Source organism: Ambystoma mexicanum, chromosome 3p, assembly GCF_040938575.1.
Source record: "Ambystoma mexicanum isolate Mex_15411 chromosome 3p, UKY_AmexF1_1, whole genome shotgun sequence".
Taxonomy (NCBI): domain Eukaryota; kingdom Metazoa; phylum Chordata; class Amphibia; order Caudata; family Ambystomatidae; genus Ambystoma; species Ambystoma mexicanum.
This window is the reverse complement of record NC_090925.1, coordinates 223,852,660-223,870,587: the sequence shown is the minus strand read 5'-3', so window position 1 is coordinate 223,870,587 and position 17,928 is coordinate 223,852,660. Positions and strand designations below refer to the sequence as shown.

The following is a 17,928-nucleotide window of genomic DNA, read 5'->3' as shown; positions in this document are numbered from 1 at the left end:
TTACTGAAGAAAACCATGTGGCCTAGATATGTCAGCAAAAGAAAAAATAGTGGGCCAGACATGTGATGTCATCAGTGATGTCATCAATGACATTTGTGATGTCATCTTTGATGTCCTGGGTGTTAGTCTTAGCAGTGCACGGTGGTGGCACGAGTTATGGTTGCTTAGCTTACCACAACTGGCGAATTTCAAGGGTTTTTCGGTTTTACTTGGAACCATAACGTCCCTTTAACAAAGTGTTTTCACTGAATTTCATAGGTTTTTAGTAGCGCAACTTAACCATAACGTCCCTTTAACAAAGTTTCTTTCACTGATATAAATATAGGCACATCAGCAAATGCACGTTTCTTTTTTTACATCGATCTGAAGGTCAGGCCCTCAAAAGCGGTTGCAATGCAGACATTACAATTTTCAATGTTAAGTGCACATTTCAGCACCACTTTAGTTCATTGAAAAAGTTGCCTTTCCGTTCGTAAAGTCAGCGTTGTGCTATATAGCCTTTGATCTCAAAGAGAGGTGCTTCTTTCAAAAAAAAATTCACAGTAATCGCCCCCCTTCTCACCATCACCTAGGGCAGTGGTATTCAAACTGTGGGTCACGACCCCCCAGGGGTCCGCGGGTGCATCCCTGGGGGGCCCTGTGAGCTCAGCAAGAAATATATATATATTTTTTTTTTTTTAAGATTGGAAGAAATGGGCAGTGGTGGCTCACATGGTCAGGCTGAAGTATGAAACTGTCTCAGGCAACAATGACAAAGTGGCCCGCAGTTGTAAATGGATATTCATTCCTTTAGTCACAGACTGGGCCTCATTACAACTATGACGGTACGGTAACAATGGTGCTGGTAAGCTACCGGCACCGTTGCTACCGTACCGCCCTAGTACAAGTTGTGCTCTCAGGTGCCTGACAGCCCGCCAGGTCTGACCTGGCAGGCCGTGCGGCACCCGCGAGCACAGCTCATCGGATGCACCGGCACCATTATTAACGGCGCTGGTGCATCCGAGCTCCACATTCCTATGGGGCTCAGATGGGAATGGGGATCTACCGGTACCGGCACCCGCGAAAGGGCAATTATCAGGTCTGCCTAACTCAGCATGACCCAGTAATTGCACATTCACAGGTGGCGGACCCGGATACAACTCGGCGGCAGCCGTGCCTGTTTTACTGGCACAGCTACCACCAGGGTTGTAGCTGTGCCACTGTTTCAATAGTACCCAAGGGGGTGCTTTGTGTTAAAATGTAAGTACATTGTGATATATTCAGCAACAATGGTCAAAATTACTAATTGCATAGTTAAGTAACTCATTAACATGGTCCACATTGGCCAAAATGGTGGCCCATTTTGACTGGCCCACACTAGCATTTTACATGTCCAGTAAAAAATGTCATGCCTGCCCCCTGTGACCCACAGCACCAATTGCAAACTGTTTGGCTATTTACCCATTTTTTTGTTAAAAGTATGCGCTACAATGCAACATTTCAACCCATTATTTAACAAAAATTCACAGGGAGAAACCCCCCCCCGAACCCCTCTTTATTGGTTCGGGCTCCCTCACTATGCTCGGTCGCTATGGCATTTTTGGGGGAAATAGATATGCCCCTCCACTTAAAAAAATCACCAACTGCCACTGGCCCTCAGACTGTGTTGGGAACGGGATGGGGGGGAACCCAGGGACTATGGTGGGAGCACAATGGGCGGGAACCATGGGATAGTGGTGGGAGCAGAGTGGGGAGAGCCCAGGATGTGTGATGGGGTGAGGAGAGACCAGGGACTGGGTAGGAGTGGGATGAGGGAGCCCAGCGACTGTGATGGGAGCAGGTGACGGCGCACAATACATATTGTCCATTTGGCATTTCTGGGGGGTCCCGACCTGCCCAAATTTTGCTCAGGGGGGCCTTGGCCAAAAAAGTTTAAAGACCACTGACGTAGGGGGACCAGATTTAAAAAAAAAAAAATGGGACAGGCCACTGACATAGAAGTAGGACTACAGCTTCAGATATGAAACTAGTCCTACTTCTATGTGGGTGGCCTGTCCCATGTCATGTTGATTGAGTGAGGAGAGTGCCTGGGGTCCTGAGACTAATACGTTTTAAAAACCCATCTGGGATTTGCAAATACCCGGACAGTCCCGGCAAAACTGGGAAGTCTGATCACCCCACCATCACCATGCTGCATTCTTTTAAGTGTATCCCCGTTCCCCTTGAAAGACCATCATTAACGTGCAAAGCCTCCGTGTCAAAGCATGGTAAAAAAAACAAATGTATAAGCACAGGAGCCACACCCACAATACAGCAGTAAAAACTTACTTTCGCCACCATTTCTCCCACTTGCTCGGTGAATGCATCTGGAGGGGGATTCTGGTGGTGGGTCTTTCGCACAAATGTTCCATTCTAAGTGAGGAAAAAATGTGTACAAATCGGTTAAGATCTGATGCACAAGCTGTACGCCTATCAGTATATTCAATGCACGCAGCATATCATTTTCAAGAGTTTTCAAAGGTCATGCTCTTTAAAAATATATGGAGGCATTGCATGATGGGTATCTCTTTTTCAGCTCCCTAGGACACACCTAATTCTCGAGACGGGTTTAATAGGTGGGTGTTGTTTCTCTTGGGAGCTGTCTCATGTTATCCAGCTGGAATTAGCATGCAAGGGATTCTGGGCGTGCATGGGATGCCCATGGGACCCAGAGGTGGGATTTCCCGCTCATGCATTGCATTCCACTCTGACCTAAGCATGAACTGCTGCTACCTATTGGTTCACTTCTCACAGCGCAACGTTGACGCCAATGAGGGGATGAAGCCATGTGACCTTCTGCACATATCTCAGTCGTGCACATGATCACTTTATGCTCAGCACCCTTGTCCATCGCACTTTGCGACATTTACAGGCGTGCTCTTATAGTTACCCTTTGCTGGGGGCCATTTTAAATGAAAAGGTAATTACGTGCAGGCAGCGCTGGTGATTAGGCTGGCTCTCGCTGGATCCGAGATCCGGCACCAGATGAGAAACAGGTTCTCCAGATCCAGCCAGAGTCAGCCACCCCAAACACCAAACCCATGCTCAGCGCTGGGTTGTTTTGAGCACGGAGTAGGGGGGCGGAGCAGCTCATTGCCGCCATGAGCGCTGAGCACTCTTCTGGCTCCGCCCCCTACGTGCACACAGCAGAACAACAGGACAGCAGGCCTTCTTATGGATGGCTGGCCGGCACTCAGCCAACGACATCTTGAGAAGCCGGAGCCGCCACGTCGCCATCAGCCAGCTGTGGAGCTGCCATCGTCTGGATTCTGGAGCCGCCGACCTCGCTGACGCTGTCACTACTGGTAAGTGGTAAGCACTCTTCTATGATGCCTCATGCCTGCATCGCACCGACACAGACTAAACTACCGAGCCCACGAAGGTGGGGGTTCGGCTGCTCAGTGATCTAATCTGCCATGTGCAAGCGCATCACACACAGAGAAGATTACTCGTTGTGCACAGTGCTCGCACAGGGCAGAGAGGTGTACTTCCTCTTAACAATGCAATAGAATAAAACCTACTGCTTAACTTTCTGGAAAACAAGTATGGGAATTGCTGGCTAATTTACTTCGATTATATAGTGCAACTGAGAAATTGCTCTCATCCAGCGCATTCATAAGTTAAATGCAAAAAAAGGCCTTTGGTAAGTATGATAGGTGGATGTTTATGCTGCAATACATCTTACTTTGCTAAAGCTGCCCTCAGTTATTCTTTCTTTTGGAGAGGGCACACTAGGGCAAGGGTGCACCTAGGCCAATTCGCCAGTGGTCGTTGCAATGTGAGTACAATAACGTTGTTCTAAAACATGCTGGATGCATCAGTTAAGCATTGCTGGCAGTGGTCGAAGTGGTCGGGAGCAGTGCTCCTCTACTTCATTTAATTCTGTTTTACTGTTCCTATGCTTTTATTTTAAAGAAGAAACCACTCTGGAATGGTTTCCTTTTAAAATAAAAGTGTAGGAAGAAGTTGAAACTTGCACTTTCAGTGCACTGCACGTTTATTAAACAGCAGGCACATGTCTTTTGGAGTTTGTATTGTGTGCGGGAGGATGGGGGGGTGACGATGGGGTTTGTGGTAGCAGTGCAGGCCAGTAGGGAACATAATTCCACTACTTCTTTTCGTACACTTTGGCCACTGATTGCTGGATGTTTTATGTTCGACAATACAAATAATGTTAGCCAAGCAGTCCGACTGGATGGAATAAAAGGAGCACTATTGAGTAGTTTGGTTTATTAACTTCTGCAAAACTTTCAGTAAACAATTTTGGTAAAACATCTTCTGCATATAGAAAGTGTTTTCTGTCTTCCCAGGTATTGTCATCAAATGCCCAGGTGCTCACAGCACACGAGATGTGCACAGTGTATGCTATGCTAAGTACTCAAATCATAATCCCCACCCCACTCTGCCACACACACAAAACCACAATCTCTCTGGTGGATCAGGAACAGAATTTTGCCTTTGGTTCCACCTGGAGTTGTGGTGTGGCCCGACTCCGGAGGGCACAGGCATGAATGCCCCCTTTCATGTATTACACCCATGCACACATTATGGCAAACAAGACCAATTTTTAGAGGCTGTGTACACACCTCCTGATGAGAGACTAGGTATGTAAAGAATGTAAATGAAAGTACACATTAGTGCTGTGCAAACACTTAAAGAAATTCTCAGTGTGGCTCCTTCTTTAATCCTGACTGCACGCCTTACCGCAGCACTTGCTGCTTGCCTTCACACCTCATCACGTGGTGGGACTCCAAAGCAGTTTTAAAGTAGTAACGATACCGTATTGTGTGTGTACCAGTGCCATGGAAGTGGTTTAAAGTGGAAATGATATATAGTTTGAAGAAGAAGCAGCATGAAAGAAATTGTGCTGTTTTAAACAATTATTTTTGACATTTCCTTTGATCAGAGATCAACTGCCAGCTGCTCCCCCTCTAAACACAACCTCCTCGGACACCCCCCAAACTCCACCCCCACCCCAGCCCTTGTGGGATCCCCCACGATTTTTATTTTCCATTTCCACCACTGCGTGCAGGGGATCATCAACGCTTGCACTTACGTGTTGCTGGTCCCTTGCATGCAATGCTAAACACACCCAAAGCTGAGTGTAAAAGCAAAGTGTTGTCAAAGATGAAATCGCCTTTACTCTCCAGTTTTCTCTCTCCTCATTGGGAGAAATGAAACACCACACAAATGCGCTTTGCCGTGTTGGAACTCTTTGGTTTTACGCCTCCAAGAAAATGTCATGCAGGCATAAAACCAAATGCACCCCCGAGACAGAGGAGGAAAGCAAAGAGAGAATGCTTTCTCTGATTTGCTGACTTTTTACGCCTCAGGACAGATGTAAAATGAAGTGGAGCATAAAAGGAAAGCGTAAACGGCCTTCATGATTGCCGTTTACGCACCATTTCAATAGAAAATGACCCCCACCGTGTGGTACCCGCGGCCATGTTGGTGCAGGGACATGATGCCATGTGCGTCTCAGGCACAACTCACATGCTTGCAGCTGCATTTCTCAGCAGTGCCCGCTCCTGTTTTTATTGATATTTTGCAGGAAGTAACATAGCATCGTTAGTACCCACTCCTATGAGAATGGGTGCGCGTGCCAGTCAGTCAATCAGTGTAATACTTACATAGACCTCACATAGCAATGAACTACGCACTTCTCACAGTAGAACCCACTTCTACAGGAGTGAATGAGTATTTGAGTGTGTGAGTGAGCTTCACCATTCACACACTCAGCTTATAAACGTGGACATTATGCAATGTGCCTTTCACAACCCAACCAACTCCTATGTCAGTAGGTGAGTGCGTGATTGCGATGTGCTTCTTGCATAGAGTTCACATTTTTGCTGGCATCATAAGATGTTCTTTTCACAGCAGAACCTTTCAATGTCCTCGGCTGCCAGCTAGTCTTAGAATGTGAGGGTTTGTGGAAGGTGGAGTGTGTGTGTGTGTCATCTGTGAGGTGGATAGGTTCCAGAATAAGTGGTAGGCGGTATGTGCTAAAAAAAAACTGGACGACTGGAGGCTGCATCAGACTAACCCTCAGTCAATAAGTAATATGAGGGCCATACGCCACTGGTGTGAGGCATCTTCATTTCACTGGCGACGATCTTCAACCATTGCTGCAGCCCCCAGCAGCTGCCGGCGTGCATCCGTGCAGTGTGGTACGTCCAGAAGACCGGGCGTGAGTGCAAGTGTGTCTTGGCACAGTGAGCCAGTCTCGTTTGCTTGGGCCCTGTGAATTTGGAGATATAGCTTGCGACCATGTGCCGGAGACACTACTGGCTGTTGCTGAGCAACGAGAGCCGTGTTGATGTGGCTGGAGATCACGTCTCTGTGACAAGGAAGGCGGCTTGCCACAGAGAAGGCTCGGTTTCCCAGACAACAAGACGCGCATCTTTTGCCGAGCGGCTGGTGATCGTCTATATGAGGGCTACCATTTGTGCGTCAGAGTGAACCGTTCATCTTCGGTAAGGTACTGCATTCAGTAATGGCATTGCATGAGTGAGAGGTTCATTCATTGTCAATTCCATGTGTTGCTGACTGCACTTAAAGTGAAGCAATTACATTCTGAATGCATTGTTCAGATAGCGTGGTGGCGTGCATGATGGCCATGCAAAGTGTACCTGACCAAGCTATTATTATGGCGTCGCCTGGCCCTACAAAATTCAAGTGGTATCAATGGAAAAAGAGATTTTTACAACATTGTTATGGCAATATGTGGGCGTGGATTTGATGTCGACAGGAACGTTTTGCTGTTGATGCACTTTCTTGGATATGAGGGCCAGCAAACCTTTGAGGCATTACCAGATTTAGGCGATAGTGTGGGTACAGACAACATAAACGAGCAGGAGATTTGCATTTTTGAAATTGGATGCTCACTTCAATCCCTAAACTAGTACAATTTTTGGGGTACGTTCTCATGAAAATGGCTAAAGCGTGGAAGAATATATCACAGTGCTTCATCATTTGACCTTTGACTTGCAATTTTGGAAATCCTTTGGATGTACACACCCGTGATCATTTTATGATCCATGGCCGCAATAACAGAATTTGTGAAGAATTGTGGCTGAAAGGCGATCCCAAAACACCTTTTTTTACCTATACTAAAGCAACAACAAAAAAAAAACATTTTATAAAGAAATTCGACCTTTTTGTTTTCGGTCAAATTGACTCGACCCTTTGATCATTCAATCATTTTGGTGTTGAACATTTGACCGGACGCCGCGGCAGTGCTCAAGTCGGTTCTGATGAGTGTTAGGTATGATTTCTATTCATGTGATAAATCGTCCTCACCTGCGTCACCCCCAAACGTTTTGCTGGACTTGGTGATTATGTTTCCTTGTTCCTGGGTGAGTGGGAATCTTTTTCGCCTCTCACACTTTCTTTTACTCTTTTTATGGGTGACCTTTTTATATCCCTCCACAGTGTATGGTTGCATGTATATTTCCCTAGAACTTGTGGGCTGTATGCATTTCCCTATGGCAGCACACAGCACCTTATGGGCATTGTTGCTGGGTTGCCCTTGAGCTTCCCTTTATTATTTTCTATTAATGTACTTTGGGTGAAACTGTTGCCAAGGGTAGAGACGGATTCCATCGCCATTACATTTTATATGTGAGACCAGCAAACCCCACCTTATGTGGAGTGCTGGGGAGATACATGGTATCCTCTTTCTCACTGATCTGGTAAACCTTGTATTACTAGGACAAGATAACATGTATGGCTGGTGGCAGTGAATCTACTTTAATTACTTTTTAATTAATATTACACGCAGGCTCTAATGCACAGAAAGGTCACCATTCTGATAATATGGTGGCTTCTATCTTTTTTTATCCATTTGTAGAGTGCTTGTTGTTTCTTTGGTCTTCCTCTGCTTTTTAGGTGAGGGAGATCCTGTTGAAGTTTTGTCTTCGAAGAGAACCCTTTGTGTTTTCCGCCAATGCGTCAGTGTGTCTGTGAAGGAAGGAATCGAGGGAGTCTGAAACTCTGCAGCCCTTTGTCTTCTGGTGTACCTGAAAGGAACCAGTTCCTAATGGGAAGCTGGTTGTCCTGTTTGGACTGCAACCCACTCCTTTCTGTAAACGTTATGGAGAGTTTGCAGAAGTTGTGCGTGGATCCCTGGATAAAAGTCAGATCTGGAAGCTGAAGGCCAGACGACCATTGCAGCTGAATCTGAAGAGGAAGATCAAGAAAAGACAGCTGTAACTGATTCCAGTAACAGGAGACGCCTCCTGAGGATCCAGAGCCTGTTCTGACCCTTTCTTCCATCCAACCTAGGAGTCCCAAGACAATGTTTCCAGCATTTGGGCTAGTGTGACTCAATAAACTTGAGAAGACCTGCAAAATGAGCCATCCCTCGATATGCTGCGACCTTGCTGGGCTACAAACCACCAATACTATGGGACCTCAAGCCACATTGTGGTGCATAGTCTTCTGAAGTCAGATTTTCACTGCAACTGTGGTGGACTCCTGCTGTACCTCAAGAGACATGATTGGAATACCAGATGTCCCCTCACCAAAGTGCTGGACCGAGAGAGTGAAGAGAATCCGACTGTCAATATTCGTTCTTCATCTGGTTCTTTAAAAGGGTGGCAAATCCACAGAACCATGAAAAGCATTGAAGATTCCTTTGTTGGTAGCCTCTTCTGTCAACTGCTGCTGCAGGTTCCCATCTAGTCTGCGTTTCTTTCGTCACCAGACCAAGAATCCAGAAACCAGGTTCTGTGCTGCTGCTTCGTCAAGCATCCATCCAGAACATCTTCTTCTTTGCTGACATACTGTGTTGGCTTGGGTAATACTTACATTAAGTATGTTTTCCATCCTGTGTGGCTGAGTGAGTGATATGTATGTTTGGGAGTTCGCCCATACTGTTTGCCCAGTTCTAACGCTGGAACGCATCTAGGGAGCCTTCCACAAAGTCCCTGAACACTTTTTTCTAACTTTGAAGTCTGTATTTTTATTTTACTTTATTTTTATTTTGCATTTATGCATTTATGTAGCACCCAAGCCTAACAGTGATGCCTGCTATATGGTGGCCATCTTATGCTGTCCTGTATAGTGTTTGATCGAGCAATAGTAGCGAAATGTAATTATAGTACATTGCTATTCAATGCAATACAATGCAGATGCTATATGCTGTGCAAATATATGAAGTGAGAATATGCTCAGAAAAACACACCTATTATGTCGATAGCGGGCAACTTTTTACAACCAGTCAGCCGCAAATTATAGGTTTATTAAAGTGCAAAGTGCTGTGCAGATATATGCTTTGCAAAGAAATACAATGCACATTTACTGGACACCTATCTGTTATTAACAACCTATGCAGCATGAATCACAGATTTAAAAAGGTGTAGAGTGCTGTGCAAATCTACACTGAGTAAAGAGATGCTTTGTGTGTATACCTGCCATTTGTCAGACCTATAAAAGATAACACACACTTGTGAACAAATGCATAAAGTGATTCATAGGCAAAGTCTCTAAAGGAGATATAGCTGATAGTGATAAAGTGCATAGTGCTAGGCATCAAGTCATATAATATGACTGAAATGGGTATGTAAACTAGTATTGTTGGTACTGTGCAAATAATGCTGCACACCTAGATCTGCCAGCTGTACTCCAAGTGTTGGATGTACCGTATATTGCAATGTGCAGATGCAAAGTTAAATGGAGTCATTATATTGCTCAAACTAATGTATAGTGATATAAGGTCAATACCTAATGTAGAATCTGGCAGATAATTGCAAGGTGCAGTGTACCTGGAGCCTGGCTGGAAATTATGTTCAGGCTAGTATGTAGGAGTGGGTGCCCCATGCCTAGAGAAAATACTGTAGGACTCAGAGTAGAGTGTGTCTAAGGCCATGGTAAGGGGAAGTAAGGAGTGTAACCAACCAATAGTCAAAGATTAGATGACAAGAAAAATGGTAAGGGCAGGTTATGGGAGTAGCGCATTCAGGTCTGGGATAAGACATGTAAGTAAAGGGCAGCATGGCCTGTGTCTATAGTTAAAGGCACATCATTCTCTGAAACTGAATGTACTGTAGGACTAGTGCATACAAACAGACAATCATGAAATGAGATAAATGGAGATTAAGAAATGAACAAAGAGACACCAGGCTGTGCTAATAACCAGAGGAGTGGCAACATATGAGATTACAAATGAGAAGATAGATGGTTAGGGAGATAGAAATAATGAGTAGGATATCTCCAAACATGTACCTGTTAACATACTCAGTAGGAGTCATGCTAAAATTGTGTGGGAATATTAAAGGAGTATGTTTCATTATCTGAACTAAATTGAATTAGAAATAGGTGAAAGGAAAGGACAAAGAAAAATGAATATAAAAATAAAAATGGAGGAGAGATTAGTCTTGTGCAAAATACAAGCTTAGGATACATTTAAAAAAATGTTAATTCATCTAAATAGCTATCCATACGCCCAAAAAGTCTAAAGCTCTTGGTCTATATCATGTCCCATGGGATCTTTGGTTTCAAAATCGATGATGTATCTTGTCTCTTGTTGGCAGAACAGCCGTTCCCTGTCGCCTCCTCTGGGTCCATTGATGACCCTATGTATCCCAAAGAAATGTTTTGCCATTGGGTATGCTGCATCATGATTCTTGATGGCTCTGACATGTTGTAAAATGTGTACCTTTAATTTGCATTTGGTATTGCGAATGTACCACTTATTGCAAGCACACCTAATGCATAGACCATGTAATCTGAATCACAGCTGATCTTGCTATTGATTCTGATGATGTTATTGAGTATAGGATGTTGATATGTTTCAAAATTATAGGCAAACATGCAAACTTTACATCTGGTGCATTTATGAAAGCCTTTAGTAGCTTCGCCAAGCCATGTACCACCTATCTTCTTCTTTTCGTTCTCCATAAAACTGTTGAGTGTCTCTGAAGGATGTGCATTTACAAAAAGTAATGCCAGGATGTGTTTGTAGTGCATAGATCAAATCAGTATCCGCCATCAGAATCTTCCAATGTCTCTTTAGAATATTGCGAACAGGGGAAGCATGTGTTCCATAGGATAGAAGAAAACATGTCACCTCTTTCTTCTTGTCAATACTCTTAGCATGCTGATTGTTTGACAGAAGCATGGCACAGCCACAAAGGAGTGCCTTTTTATAAGCACGTTCAATAACTCTTTTGGTATAGGCCTGTTGTTGGAAACCCCATGCACTAATTTTGCGTTCTCTATCGTAGGCCTTGATGTCTGAACAGTTCCTCCGGAGTCTGATAAACCCTCCATAGGGGATGCTCCAGATCAGATTACTAGGGTGACCACTTGTGCCATGTACAGGAGTATTGGCACTTGTTGGTTTGCAGTACAATTCGCTTTTGAGGCGATCACCTTCTACTATGATCGTAACATCTAAAAAGATGATCTATTTCTGGCTGTGTGTTTCTGTAAGCTTGAGTTTATGATTATTTTGATTGAGTGTTTGACAAAGTCCATCCACTCGTCCTGGTTCCCTCTCCATATGATGAATAGGTCATCAATATAGCAGAGCCATATTACAATTTTGTCCGCAAGGGTTTTGTTTGCTTCATGCCAGACCTCAAACTTCTCCCAGTTGCCCATTGTCAGATTGGCGTAGTAGTGGGGAAAATGTCGTGCACATAGCTGTGCCTTGGATTTGTCTAAAGTATTAATTATTGAACAAGAATACATTGTTCGTTAGGCATAGCATAATCATTGCCAAAATCATTTCTGAATGAAGGAACCGGGTATTGAGGAAATATTCACAGACTTTGACCCTGAATTGGTGTTGTATAAATGTGTACAAATATACAACATCCATCGTGGATGTATTCGGGTTCCCAGGGTAAATCATCTATTTTAGACAGAAAGTCCTTTGTGACGGTAGGGAAGAGATAAAAGGAAACAATACCTCGTTGATATACTTAGACATATTCTTTAATAGTGACCCCCATCAGGGTCACGATAGGTCTGCCTGGAGGCTTATTCATGTTTTTGTGTAGTTTTATATATGGAGTTGTCCTGGCAGCCTTGCAAATGTCTGTCTTCGGTTGATTAAGCTATGTATACAGTAGCAATGCCCTCTTAGACAGCCGTCAGAAAAGAAAAGCAGCACCGTAGTCCATGAGATAAAGTATTGAAATATTCACTCTTTATACAAATAAACAAATGTAAAAAAATCCTGTTCAGCTCCAAACAATGAAAGGAGGCAATAGCAAAAGCTGACGAGTTTCGCGACACCTAGTCACTTGATCACATGATTTAGCCTTAGTGTGCCCACCTATGTACTTGTCATTACATAAATATTTGAAAGAGAAGTAGGTCTTTCCTTTCCGACAGTACAAGCATAGTCCCATCTTGATGTCCATTAGTGCCATGTAAACCGCTGACCGTAATTGTGTCCATATGAAGGCATACATTGTGTGATTGATCTTGCGGGTCAGTGAACTCTGCCCATCTCCTTAGAAATATACCAAGCAATTGCTATAATATTCAATGTACCATACATCACACTTCATCAGTGTGTGTATCCCCCAATTATACACGCACAGTAAATATACTGGGGGGATTATTCTATTGGACGAGTCATATCATTTAATGCGCATAGGGTAACATCTGATGTAACCACACATTTAAGCATTTTCATGAAAAAAGCCCTTCACATATTGGCATGAGAACACTCTTTTACCGGTAACATAATAGTGTCATCTGCAAGGTTAGGAAGCAAGTGCATATGGAAGAATGAAGCATTACAAAAGCATGCTATCCATTAACATTGTACCTCATATGCTCAAGTCTATTCTGCGATACTCTTGAAATTCAGTATTTTGGGCCTGAAAATGTTTACATCCTTTATTTTGGTATGAGATTCTGATAAGAGTGTGCAGGCTATTGCCTAACCTTTGATCAAGGTGAAGGTGCCAAAAGGTGTATGGGATGAGTTAGCAATGGATGTGTTAGGTTCAGCAAATCTTGGAGGCGGTCATGGGTAGTTTATTGTGGTGGTTTTATTGTCAAGGTGCATTGAGTTTAAAAATTGTGTGGAAAGCATGTGCATCAAAGGTGATTGAGGTTTTTGGAGAGATTTTTTGAAAGGGAAGGATACCTGGGGAGCCTCCTCACTGATAATGTGAGCCAATTTATGGGAAGTGTTTTGACAGAGTATTTGAAATAGTGTGGAATTGTGCACAATAGGATGGCTCTATATGATCCATAAAGTATTGGAGCTGTTGAAAGGGTAAACAGGTGTGTACTGGGTGCAATAAGATTGGCTGGTGTTTGTGGCATTAGTAGGAAGGAGGTGGTGAAGGAAGAAAGGTGTGCTCTCAGGATGTCGCCTAATGCAATGAGAGGAGTGAGTCCATTTGAGATGATGATGAGGTGCAAGGAAGATCCATGAATCTGTCCCCCGTGGCTAGAAACGTCAAAAGCATCTGAGGTTGATGTTGAAGATGTGAGGAGGAGAGTGGACCAGAGGAAAGAGGAGTTACTGAGGAGTACCAATAAAAAGAAAGGGTGCAATGTTACCAGTACAAGTGTTGATGATTTGGTATGGATAAAGAAAGGGGTTGTGATGAGGAAAGGTGATCCTTTTTATTGTCAGCCTCTACAAGTAGACAAAAGTAATGGGAGGTACTGTGAGAATCAGGGGTGCTTAAGTTTTAAACTTAGGAAGGCTGGAGAAGGTGAGAGGTCACAGATGATGAGTGGTGAGGAGTGAGGAAGGGTGTTGCGTAATATCTTGGACTGCCAGCAAGTGTAAAACTCTATGGGTGAGTGGAATGTGGAGTGTGTCTATGTAATTTACACACTCAGCTCTATGTATGTAGACATTAAACAATGTGATTTTCACAACTAAACCCACTCCTATTTCAGTATGTGAGTATGTGATTGAGATGTGCAACTTGCACAGAGCTCACATCTTTGCTGGCATTATATCATATGCTTGTAGAGGAGTAAGTGGATGCATTCTCCCTAGTCAACATCCTCCCATTCCCACCCTATTGGAATGCCCGACGAGGAGCCACAATTGGGAACCCATGGACAGGTTTATACGACATGTGCCATACCATGTCGACTATATGAAAAGCGATGTGCACTAAGGCAGCCATTTAGAAGATCCCCTAACGTTGAAACAGTGGAGGAAACCTATCAAGAAGGATGTCCCTTGCCGAGCTGTCAGAAAGCAACCATGAATAAAATGTTGCGCGACATGGATGTACGTTAAGAAAAGTCTAATAATAGCAAAATAATGTCCCAATGAAGATATATGACTCTTTGCTGAAACAATATGAAAATAATTAAGAATGACGATGTAACTGAAGCATTCAGCGAAACATGTACTCCATGATGCAGTATTTACGAATACAAAGAAGAATGAAATGTTCATGGGCCAATAACTGTAAATACCCTGAAATGCAAGGTAGAAAGAATACATAGAACCTTGCTTATGAGAGGTAAATATTCAACGTTTAGGACTATCATCAGAACAAGATGGATGACGGCTCATGTCAATCAACCCAACTACCTCAAAAGTGAGCCCAGAGTGTTAATATGGCAATATGATAAAGAAGCTATTTTCCTTGTAAAATAGCGGAGTACATTATCTTCAAATCAAGCATGCTATTTTGAGATATGAAGGAAGAGCACAAAGGGAGTCTACGAGTAGAACATTTGCAAGGACATATTTTCCAAAGATAAGGAGGAACAAGAATATTTACTGATGCCAAATATTGAATGATGAAAAGGCATAGAGTGAATATGGGATGGAGTGAGCAAGTCTCTAAAGGTTAAAAAGAGAACCGCACCCAGCAAAATTTGAACCAAATAAGGTTAAATACACCATTGATATGGATTTTTTGACGGTTTTGTAACACGTGATGAAGAGCTCGCAAACAAAGGCTATTCATTAGGTCTGGAGCTAAGATAGCGGTGTACCTGCACTCCCTCGAATGTCCAAAGACAGTGCACACTGGCAAGGTCAGTCTTGAAACAGAAGACAATAGCATGAGGTCTACTCATGAGAGAGGGTGGCCTAATTGGCGAAAAAAGTACAGCTGACTTATATCCAACCACCTAGGTTTCGTTTCTATGTACATGCTGCTAACAAGCGAATGTACATGGTTGGATTTGGATTGCCAACCAATTAGAATAGCCTGCCATGCACTTTTACATACAATGTTGCAGAATATTATTCCACTGCCACTCTATGATATGACAAATACCTTAAACCATGTGATTTGAAGTAGCTCAGGGTGTGTCTTACAGAACAGAGACCACCAATTAGGGACTAATGCGTGTATTTCCTATATGTAGACATGATCCCCTAATCCAATCCCTCCTCAATAATTTTTGAAGTTTACCACATAGGATGACATCATAGATGACGCATCTAAAATTGTATAAGCTACACATAAATGATAAGACAGTGTGATCTTTCATGAGTTGAATTGATGAGTGTTTATTCACACTGCTTTAGTTCTTGAGATTAAAGCACTATTTTACCATCTCCTTTGAGTCGGTCCGGTTATTGAGTCCAAAGTATTTGTATTGGTAATTCCATCTAACACAACACATGCTTCAAGGTGCTAGGTCACATGATTCTTACATCAGAACCTTGTAGCATCCTTGGCTGCCAGCTAGTGTAGGAATATGAGGTGGAAGGTGGAGTGTGTGTATGGCATCTGCGAGGTGGGTGGATTCCAGGAGAAGTGGTTGGTGGCATGCACTGACGGATACTGGATGTCTTGGGGTTGCATCAGACTAACCTCTAATCAATAAATAATAAGATTACCACATACCGCTGGTGTGAGGGGTCTTCATTTGAAACCCACTCCTGTGAGAGTGAGTCATGAGAGCGAGAGAAAGAGAGAGTGAGTGCTTGAGCTTGTGATTCTCACACAGCAGCCATATGTATTATTAGGGAGAATTCTCAGTGCTAATTCCCTTCTACCTTAGAGACCCCCAGCACTTTCGCAGAACTTTAGGACTTTACATTTTTATCCTGGAGAGAGTGAGAGATTTTTCCCACCCTGTCAGTCCAGAAAAACCAAACACCCCTTGAGGGTGCGGAAATGAATGATAATTGGTTGACCGAAGACCAACCGCCTCATTTACAGTGTTAAGAATATATATTCATTAGTTATTACGTAGCTATTAGTTCAACTAGAGTGAGGCCATTTTAAGATGACCAGAATCGCCATTTTGTTTTCTCTCTCTGCTCTCTCTGATGTTGCCACTTTGCCTCATGTAAAACTGCTTTGCTGTAGATATTATTTTGCTTCAATGGTCCATGGTTAAGAAACATGTTGAAACATTACACTGGAGAGCCAGACAGAAATGTCCGATTCCCTCCCTCACATATCCTTGAAGAGAGGGAGCAAGGCATTTAATCAGTACACGAATGCCAGCGAGTCTCCTGAAAGAATAGCAATGTACGAAACTAGCATTTAAAGAGTTGAATTATGCTCTTCTTTACTGCCCCCCTTTCTGAGCCCAGTGAGGCCCCGGAGAGCGGGCTGACATCTAGAGCAAGAATCAAAACTAAGAGATAGTGAGGTCTGGTATGTGCCAGTCTCCTACGCGCAGCTTGCCCATGAAAAACAGAAACACTTTGTTCTCGCAAATAAAGAATGGTGGCTGTAAAATTGAAGATTGCAAACCGTTACTAAATATGGTGGTCTAAGGTGTCATATTTGTCACACTGGTCAATCATCGCCTCTAATTCAAAGGGAAATGAATTGGGGGCGGCGTCAAATGTGTCATACTGTGTCATTGCTGATTGTAAGGTGCTCGGTTTGTATATATGTAACTGATATACATTTCATTCTCTCTTGCGCCCCCTGAGGTCTGTTAGACACACATTGCGGGGCGTGGGACCATTTGGCGAACTGGGACTTCTTTGTATTGCAATAAACCCTAGATTTTGGGAACGGAACCTCGTGTCTGGCGTATCTATTAGAGTGTGGTGACTGTGCCTTGTTTTCACATCCGAGGGTCCCTCAGGGGCCCCTTCAACCCTCTCATGTATTTTTATTTGATTTGAACCCTGCATATCTTTTGGTTTTGGATTCTGACAAACTCCATAGGCATCATTGTTTTACATTGGGACACACAGCACCCTCAGTGCAGTGTCACAAAGAAATCATTTGGATTTCTGCCAAGGTTTAAATACCTTCTCTTGGATAAACTACTGTTTCCAAGAGTAGTAAAGTGAAATTGACTTTACTTACCCTTTGTAGACCCAGCATACACTATCTTACATAGAGTGCTGCAGGGGTTACTTAGTATGCCCTTTGACTACCTTCTCATGTAACATTTTTATGTTACCCTTTCTACAATTAATGGCTGGTGGCAGTGGTTTACTTTTTCCTACCATTGTGCGTTTTTACCGCAGGTTGAATCCTCAGCTCCTGTATTGCACCCATGGGTGCCCATTCTGTCGAAATGGACATGGTCTTCTTTTGCCATTTCGTGTTGGAATTGTCCTTCTTGTGATTTGCTCTGCATGCCAAACCAGGTTTGGTCCCTTTGTTCGCTTTGTCTTTGGCAGGTTTCACTGCTGAAGCCCGCCTCTGGCTCCAGCGTATCTGGCAGGGCAGGAAGTGAGGGAGGTTCCCGAAACTCCCTGTGCTTAGTCTCCTTGGTTACAAAAATGCACCCAAAGGTGATTGGCTGGTGGGTTGTCCTTTGAGGACAGCCACCCTGCTGTGTGAATGACAGTAGACTGTGATGAATGGGAGAAACTTGTATAAAAGGCAAGGGGCCTCATTACGAGGAATGTGGTAGGTGGTTAACGGCGCCGGTAGAGCTGCCGGCGCCGTTAACCCCCTACCGCCCCATAAGGAGGTCTGCTCACGGGTCCCTCCAAGGTCAGAATGGCCCGGTATTTCCCCATTCCAGGAACCC

The 17,928-nt window shown here is 43.7% G+C and overlaps 1 protein-coding gene across 1 annotated transcript in view; it reads right to left on the bottom strand.

Moving 5' to 3' along the window:
* Positions 1-17,928, bottom strand: part of CDH26 (cadherin 26) — a 551,648-nt gene that overhangs the window by 44,554 nt on the left and 489,166 nt on the right. The window contains exon 18 of the mRNA XM_069650706.1: positions 2,308-2,391. Coding sequence (XP_069506807.1) covers positions 2,308-2,391 — 84 coding nt within the window. The remainder of the gene's footprint in view (positions 1-2,307; positions 2,392-17,928) is intronic.